At 46.3% G+C, this 9,421-nt stretch overlaps 2 protein-coding genes across 2 annotated transcripts in view; both read left to right on the plus strand.

Moving 5' to 3' along the window:
* Positions 1-604: 604 nt before the first annotated feature.
* SARC_07485 (hypothetical protein) lies at positions 605-4,622 on the plus strand (the record flags this gene model as incomplete). The annotated part of the gene is made up of 4 exons (XM_014298573.1): positions 605-720; positions 1,664-3,000; positions 3,352-3,626; positions 4,032-4,622. The coding sequence occupies 4 exons, from the start codon at positions 605-607 to the stop codon at positions 4,131-4,133; spliced, it is 1,830 nt and encodes a 609-aa protein (XP_014154048.1). The 3' UTR covers positions 4,134-4,622.
* Positions 4,623-7,188: 2,566 nt separating this feature from the next.
* The window catches only part of SARC_07486 (hypothetical protein), a gene marked incomplete at both ends in the record, with an annotated part of 3,865 nt that continues 1,632 nt past the window's right edge, over positions 7,189-9,421 (plus strand). The window contains one exon of the mRNA XM_014298574.1: positions 7,189-9,382. Coding sequence (XP_014154049.1) covers positions 7,189-9,382 — 2,194 coding nt within the window. The remainder of the gene's footprint in view (positions 9,383-9,421) is intronic.

Here is a 9,421-nt window from a genome sequence, read left to right on the forward strand (position 1 = left end):
TGTATGTACTACGTGTGTGTTGTTGTGTGTGTGTGTGTGTGTGTGTGTGTGTGTGTGTTATGTAGTAGAGCACTATCAGGTTCTGTGCCCAATTCGATGATATGTGGGAGCGTTTTATCTGCTGCAGCACCACACAGTAGTCACGTAGTTACAGGTCAATGGTTGAACAAGGGATTACTCTCATGCATAAGCATGTGCATGGCAGTCTAATTAGCATACACACGTGTACACGCACAGCAGGCTTACGCACACATACGTACACATACATACACATCAGGCATGCCCACACGTACACACACATACACGCACAGCAGGCGATGTTCCTGTGTGCGTGTGCAATCGGTGCTGTTTATGAATATATGTGTGTACGTGTGTGCATGCCTGAGCTGCTGTTTATGTATGTGTGTGTGTACGTGTGTGCATGCCTGAGCTGCTGTTTATGTGTATGTGTGTGCATGCCTGAGCTGCTGTTAATGTGTATCTGTGTGTACGTGTGTGCATGCCTGAGCTGCTGTTTGTGAATTCGCCTGTTATGGTTAGAATCGAGTGGCTGTTTGCGCCTGAAGCCATCTGTCTCTATGTAGTATTGCTCTGACACACCTCCATGCACACTCATACCATTGCGCTCTCATCCAATCAGATCAAGCACAAGCATAACCCAACGCTGTCGGTGCGGCTACTGGAAATCGCCCGCGCACGCTCAGCATTAGAGATTGAGATGTATGTGTGTGCATGCGTGTGTATCCATGCGTGCGTGCGCATGTGTATGGATGCGTGTGTGTGCATGTGTGTGTGTAGGCGTATGTGTGCATGTGTGTGTGTGTATGCGTATGTGTGTATGTATGCGTGTGTGTGTATGTATGTGTGTATGTATGCGTGTGTGTGCATGTGTGTGTATGTATACGTGTGTGTACATTTGTGTGTGTGCATGAGTGTGTGTTTATGTGTGTGCATGAGTGCGTGTGTCGTATGTCTCGTTATGTGTGCATATACACTTCGTTCGATTGTGTGCGCATCAAATCAGTCCTCGCGAGCGGTGGAAGACGGTCCACAGTGTATGGGGAGGCGGTATTTGGAAAGCCCTAAAGTGTAAACCCTAGTTCCAAGTAATGTTACCCGTTGACCCGTGTTAGGCGAGTGCCGTGTGTGCGTGTGCGTGTGCGTGTGTGTGTGCACTCATATTAGATAGGTCCTATGCTCGTGCGACTGTACTGTGCGTGTGCGGTTTAGTTGTACGCTCAGTGTCTGATTCGTTCCACACTTCCGAGAACTACAAACGAGCTGATGCATATCTGTTTGAGTTGTGCCTTGTGCTAATCCGTTTGTGCGTGTTCGTTTGAGTTGTGCCTTGTGCTAATCCGTTTGTGCATATTCGTTTATGCGTGTTCGTTTTTGAGTTGTGCCTTGTGCTAATCCGTTTGTGCGCGTTCGTTTGAGTTGTGCCTGATGCTAATCCGTTTGTGCATATCCGTTCGTGCATATCCGTTTGTGCGTGTTCGTTTGAGATGTGCCTTATGCTAATTCGTTGGTGCATATCCGTTTGTGCTTATATTGTGCCTTGTGCTAGTTCGTTTGTCTTCTACACCTGCATGCATTGTACCTTATGCCCATCCATGTGGGCTGTTTCTCATAGTGTGACTGGCTGGTCTTCCTCTGCTAACAGTGCAGAAGTGTTTGAGGCTATCAAGGACTACAACAGCCAGCGGCTGGCGCTGGAGATGTGCTGTGACACGCTGCTGATGACGGCTAAGGTCCACGCACAACAGCTCAAGAACACCACGTACGTGAGCGAAAGCGAGGACGACGCCGATATAGAGGGTCTGCTACCTGTGCACACGCAGCGGCTGCCTCAGGCACACGCACGCACGCATGCACACACCCACCGCGCGAAGAAGAACACGCACAAGACGGTTATTCCGGCACGTGCGAGTGTACGACCCGATGCGAAGAGAAGTTCGGTACTTGCGGAGGCACGCGATAAAGGCGCGGATGCTAAGCATGGGACGGATGGGGCTGGAGATAGCGAGAATGCGCGAGAGGAAGTGATACTATCACCCAATCAGAAGCAAGATAAGGGTACAGCAAACGCCAATAGGAAGCAAGATAAGGCGGCCGCTCCGAATAAGAATACAAGAAAGGCCAAGAGGAAGAACGAAGCTGCCACGGCAAGTGCTGTAACTACAACTAGCCAGGCGGTAGCCGACAAAGCAACCAACGATACATCGACGGGCGAGTGCGGCGCAGAGTTAGAAAGTCCGACGAGTGACCGAGACCCCACCGACCATGACACACAGCCTGCAAAGGCCCTGGGGAAGACAAGGGCAGGTGCAAGCAGCGCACAGGACACCACAGAGCATACGGACAGCACCAGCACAGCTGCCCAGGAGGCCCCGGGTGTGGGTGTGGGTGCAGGAGGGGTTGGGCATGCAGACGCTCCTGTGGAGAACTCAGCAGCACCCGTTACCTACAGAGACAATGCGGAGACGATACTAGTGGACACGAGCAACCGACACAACCCCAATCACACAGACAACAACACGCAGAAGGGCAGTCAACACACAACGCAGAACATGCAGAAACAAAGCCAACGCCCCACCAAGGCGTCAGGCGATGGTATGCGTATGGGTGGCGGTGGTAGTAGCATAGCCAGTGCAGGCGCTGACGTCGATGTGAGTGGCGACAACTGGATCACACACCGCGCACGCAGCAAGGACAAGCGGAATGGGGTCAAGAAAAGACCCAAAGGCACAGACAAAGGCACAGCACCATCAGGCACGGCTGCTACGACCATCTCTGCGTGCAGACAAGCGCGTGGGGTGAGTGTGGGTGTGGATGGGCCTGAGCGTGTGGCGAGTGAGACGTCGCAGACGGAGGAGGCGCCCACTGTGAGTGGCCCGACGGCGTACAGAAACTTTGTGAACATGGAGAAGCATTTGAGGGATAATATTGCCAGGACAGCCAACACAGCCGGGCAGCGGAAGATGAGGTGCCACAAGAAAGGTGCGGTGGGTGTGCTTGTATGTGTGCGTGCCTTTCTTCAAGTCCGCATATGTGTCAGCTAAGGAATATATATATATATATGTGCGTGTGTGTGAATGGGTATATGCATGTTTATATGTATATGTATATGTGCATGTGTATGTATATGTATATGTGCATGTGTATGTATATGTATATTTTTTAAGTTTTTAAAGCATACATGTACCTTGTATGCTCACTAACAATAGCTCGGGCATATATACATTGATAGTTCATGCACATGAATTGAACAATCCGTATGCATTCTGCAGATCCACTGCAGAGCTTCTGTGTCCTCGTGTGCTGAGTTAACGCTTACGTTGTCTGGTGCAGGTGGTAGTCGCGCACACAGTCGCAACGGCAGCTGGATAGCCGGCGCAGACGCGTCGTTCGATGGAGTGCTTGCACATGAGAGCGTGAGTGTGGGCATGAGTCTGAGCAGGCACAGGCAGGCACAGGCCGCCCCAGTCAAGGTGTTCAACCCGGCCATGTACAGTATACCCCGCAGGAAGGACTCGGCGAGTGACCTAGATGTCAGCCGGAATAACCGATCCGCCCTCCCGTTCTTTGCCAGCAGTGCAGAGACCAGCCTGAACATGTCGCAACCGGTGAGTCGAGTGTGTGTTGTAGAAATGGTACCACCGGTGAGTCGATTGTGTGTTATAGTATGAGTACCTTTTGCGCGTGCGCGTTCAATGGCACTCTCGTCAGTTTGCCCGTTTCTGCTGTATGGACCTACAACGTCCGGAGCTGCCGAGAGTGTGTGTGCTTGTTTACATAATATGGGCAAAATCTGGCCTGTACCAGTAGTTTCGTGGCTGATATACAACTCAACTCCCAATTCAAGAATTGGCATGGCAATGCTCGGTTTTTAGAGTGTTCAATACGTTTTAGGTAATGAATGCGCCTCTCACACGCAGCGGCGTATTGAAACGCTGATTGTTCGAACGGTAAAAGTTTGTTTGCTTACTCCATTTAACTTTCTATATCCCAATATCCCTATCCTCGCGCAGTTACAAGAATTAGGACAGGACAATGGATCGTTTCTGAATGGAATTGCGCGGCCGAAAAAGAAGCGGAAGCTGGGTGGCGGCGGTGGTTCATTCCTTCTATAGGGCTTGTAAACCTCGGTGCAGTAGTACTTTATAATGAAGGGAGGCTTATTCATATCGTATGTGATTAGAGTCTTATTTCATATCTGATGCTAGGATAAATCGCCTGCCAAAATCCAGATGTAGCTACTCTATCGTAGATCAACGTATGTGCTTGGACTCAACAGCCACGCGAATATGGGAATGACAATACGTGCGCTCTATGCAGTTGCAAGCGATCGCGTTTAGGCTTGCAGCAGCGTGAAGCCGTGGAGGAAAATTCGCAACTTTCGACTATCGCTTTAGTATACTCATGGGGTGGAATGGGTTGTGCCCAATGAGTATAGTGGTAGCGTGAGGAAAATAATATTTGCAGTTAGTTTTGGAACTATTTTTATCCATCTCTAGTGTTGGAATTTGTCGCCACTGTATCAACATTCCTCAGTTTTTTTTTACCCAAACTTAACCACCACAGTGCGCTACAGTAATATTTAAAATTTCACAAATCTTGGGAGGTATTCATTGTTTTTTATCTATTTGGGGGGGGGGGTGGGCTTGTTTACTGTTTAGAAAACACGTTTTTAAAATACACACACCCGAGAACTATTCTCACATTTTTGTATATAGTTTACACTTTACACTGTCAAATTACCACACTATACGCATATTTAGTCATAATTACATACTTAAATTCCCTCATTTTTCTTTTTTTTCTTAAACCAAAAACGTGAACGTGAAGTTAAATTTTATTGACATTCCATTTCGTCCCCGGGGTTTTTCACAAAACGAATGTGTTGTGTTTTAAAAAAAAAAATAGTCCCAGACTCCCACTCCCCACTCCAGTCTCCAGTTTCCAGTGTATTTATTTAATAATTTTTAATAATAAAAAACAATATGTATCGTGTAGTAGACTAGAGCAGTACGTAAATACATCTATAAAGTTTTAATAGTAAATAAAAATAAAATAGTATTTCATAGCCTTCTGAATTAGAAACTATATACCTAAAACATAAAGTTCTATTTTTAAAACAAACAAACCAAACAACTGATTACATTCCTCCGGCCCCTGAGGTGACTCATGACTGTGGGTGGTGATACTCTGAGTGATACTCTGATTAACTGACTTTGCGAGTCGGCTTCACGCCTCAGTCCTCACTCTGCGACTCTGCGTGCCTGCGATTAGCCGACTATGTATTTGTTTACGAAATCGACTTCACTCTTCCGACTTCCCATCATGTCGGTTTTATTTATATATTTTTTGAAAGGGCCATCATTCCCTTAAACCTTGAGCGTAGGGCGTAAGCGTATATCTATGTATTCGATGTATATACGTTTTTCTCAATTTTAAAACGTTATAACGGTTATAATGTGATTAGAGGGACCTACCTAAGTTCTTTTTAAGTTTTTATAGGACTGGTTCGTATAGTAGAAATTGTACACAAAAACTTTTAGACCCGCAAGGTGCACCTAAGAACGTACAAAGCACCGTAAAAGGATTTTTAACGTATATACAAACATTTTAACGGAATAAGGTTTGAGGCTAGACAGCCGAATGGTCATGCGTAATATTTGAAATATTTTTCAATTTGACCAGTCTGCTTTATAATTTATATACACACACATTATTGACACTGTACAGTGTACACGTATTCTAATCTCGAGCCTGGAGATTATAATCTACTGGCGGAGAGTAAAAATTAAAATTAATTATTTTTACAAAACCCCCCCAAAAAAAACAGTCAACAGTCAACAGTCACTTCACTCACTGCGCAATATAGTACAAATAAGTTATCTACATGTTTTCACTTTATTACTATTTTATTGGTCTATTGTAACAGAAGAAAGCCGCTTTCTTTTTTGTCTCCTGTATTTTGTTTAATTTTCAGAAGGCTATGTGTATTTATGTAAATAATTTGATAATTCAAATGTCAACAATATCAACACAAAGTCACAAACAACTTATTTCAAATAAAAAACAAGACTGTTTTATATTTTTTTCATGTGAGACGAACTAATATGAGACGAAGGGGCCCTTCGTGACTTCTTCCCTTCGAGAACGAATCGGGCCTTGGCTCTCGCTATGTGGAATGTCATTGTATAGATGTACAAAGCTTCTGTGTTGTAATTACTCTGAGATGGAAATGTTTCTGTCCAACCGCTCCAACGCAATCTGCAATAGTTTGAAATTTGTTGAAGCCTCGGAAAGTATGGTACATATTGATGGTATTTCTAAACTATGTAATCGTCATCAGCTCTTTTGGAGAAACTGTGACAGACGTGACTGTGAAAGAAATTGTCCGGAAGGGGCTTGCTCACCAAGTAGCGCGAACGTTAAAATTTTGCTCGAGAAAGTATAATATCGCTTTCAGAGTGAGACTCGTATTAACTTAAGTCGAGTTGGATCTAAGAGAGAAGGATAATTCCTACCTTGCGTTGCGTGTCACCAATACATTCCAAAGTCCGAAATGAGCAAATTGTTTTGTATAACGGCCTTGTTGAACGATTGCGAGCGTGTAAGCAACCTGTACTACTTAAGGAGGTCACTGCCGTGATTATATGCTCACAAAACAAATAAGTTTTTGTTTAAAATAGAATTAGACTCAAACCGTACACCATGATATTTTCTAAAGCTATACGACCACTCTATATACTACTAGCGCTTCTTGTGGCTGTACAACACGTATATGCCCAAGCGGTTAGTGACTGCAGCAGCAATCCATGTAATGCGGACGAACGTTGCGAGAGTGACGGCAATGGATACTATTGCCACAAAAACGTAGGTTGTGATGCAATACCATGTAGCGCCGACATGAGATGCGTACGAGACTCACAGGAAGACTACGTTTGTGTTCCACACGAAGACCCTTGCTTGAACTCGCCATGCGATGAGAACTTGCAAATCTGTATATCGCAGGAGCCCTATCTACCTAATGAATTTGTATGTGAAGACATATGCAATGCAAGTAACTGTGATCTATCAACACACTCGTGTGAGTTAGACATGATGGGTGGAGTCGAATGTCGAACAATGGATCCATGTTACAGTACTCCGTGTATGACAAATGAGGAATGCAGAACTATGGACATGTACACGTTTGAGTGTGTCCCAACTGATCCTTGCTATCATTCCCCCTGCGACTTTGTCTCCACCAGATGCGAACCTCAAGCTGACGGACAATATATCTGCCGAGATATATGTGATGCTCAAACATGCGATTACGCCGTTGATGTATGTCAACTCGACGGAGCTGGTGGGTTCATCTGTAAACCAATATGCGATGAGTCATCATGTGACATGATGTCGGAGGTGTGCGAAGTTGATGGCGCTGGAGATTATACCTGTCGATCAATCTGTGAGTGTGATGAGACGACTCAGGATTGCATACTCGACTATGCCGGCGGATTTTACTGCCAGGAGCGTGATGCATGTCTGAGCAACCCATGTGATAATGACAGCTCGGTATGTCAAACAATGGACGGTGGCTATCACTGCGTGGATATTTGCAACGAACAGACATGTAATTATATGGAAGAAAACTGTGTGTTGCTTTATGATGGGGCCGGCAGTTTTGAGTGTAAGCCCATCTGCGATTCACATAATTGCGACATGACGTCCGAAATATGCGAGCCAGATGGAACAGGAAATCATCAATGCAAACCAATCTGTCACGAGAGCTCATGCGATATGTCGTCAGAAGTCTGCGAATTGGATGGCACAGGCAGCTTCCACTGCAAACCCATTTGCGACGAGTTCACCTGCGATATGATGTCTGAAACTTGTGAATTGGACGGGACTGGGAGTTATCAGTGTAAGCCAATATGCACCGATACGTCATGTGATATGATGTCACAATCCTGTGAGTTAGATGGCACCGGTAGTTTTTACTGCAAGGACATTTGCGACGAGACCACGTGTGATATCATGTCCGAAACCTGTGTCCCGGATGGTACAGGAAGTTACTACTGTAATCCGATTTGTCATGAGAACGCTTGTGATATGATGTCAGAGACCTGCGAACCCGATGGCACGGGCAGCCATTACTGTCGACCGATATGTGATAATGCTCCATGTGACATGATGTCACAAACATGCGAATTAGATGGAACTGGTAGCTTCTACTGCAAGGATATATGTAACGAAAACAGATGCGATATGATGTCACAGGTATGTGAACTCGACCATGCAGGAGGCTATTTCTGCAAAGGACTGTGTGATGAGCCTTCACCATGTGATTCCACTACTCAGGACTGTGTATTGGATCCCACTGGAAGTTTCACGTGTGTTGAACGAGATCCTTGCATCAGCCAACCATGCATGTCCGACGCAGAGATTTGCATTCCTGACAGCACTACCAACAGCTACCACTGCAGACCGGTGTGCCACCCAGCCGCTTGCGACCCAGCTATGCAGTACTGTGTAGAAGATGATATGGCCTGGCACTGTGAGGACATTTGCCGACCCGAAAGTTGTGATCCAGTATCAGAGCACTGTATTGTGCTTGCTGGTGATGTGCAGGATGCCTCAGGATTCGAATGCCGGCCCATATGCGACAATGCAGGATGCTCAGACCATGAGATCTGTGCTCTCGATGGAACGGGTGGATTCGTCTGCATGCCCATGAACCAATGCGACTTCAACCCCTGCGACGAGCACCACCAGTGCATTGACCTCGGGCAAGGGAACTACGAATGTGAACTTATCGATGCTTGTGCATCAAACCCATGTGAGGAACACACCGTGTGTGAACACACGCCGGGCATGGGAGGACAATACATGTGCAGACCAGTGTGTTATCCGCTAGCATGCGATCAAGCAACGCAATATTGCATCGAAGATGGTGCCGGTATTCTATGCGAAGACATATGTGTGGAGGGTATGTGTGATAGTATCTCACAGTACTGCAACATACTCCCAGAAGGATATCAAGAGAGACACGAGTGTGTTGACATCTGTCAGTCAGAAACATGTCCTGCGGGCGAGATTTGTGCCCTGGATGGCACAGGTTCATATATGTGCATGCCGGCAGACCCATGTGAGTACAATCCCTGTCCTGAGTACCACGATTGCGAGCCACTGGGTGATGGCGAATACACGTGCATGCCTCAGAAAGGTGCATGTTGTACCGAGGACGCAGGCACATGTGATGATGGTACGACGGAAGATTCATGTATGGGCTACTTCTTCGGCCCCGGATCCATGTGTGCTATGGTTGGAGATCAGTGTCGAGCAGCGGGAGCTTGCTGCATGGACGAATCTTGCACGGATGGCATTGGTGAGGATGCCTGCACCGGAAATTTTTATGGGCATGGCT

The sequence above is a fragment of the Sphaeroforma arctica genome (genome assembly GCF_001186125.1).
Source record: "Sphaeroforma arctica JP610 unplaced genomic scaffold supercont1.597, whole genome shotgun sequence".
Classification (NCBI taxonomy): Eukaryota; class Ichthyosporea; order Ichthyophonida; genus Sphaeroforma; species Sphaeroforma arctica.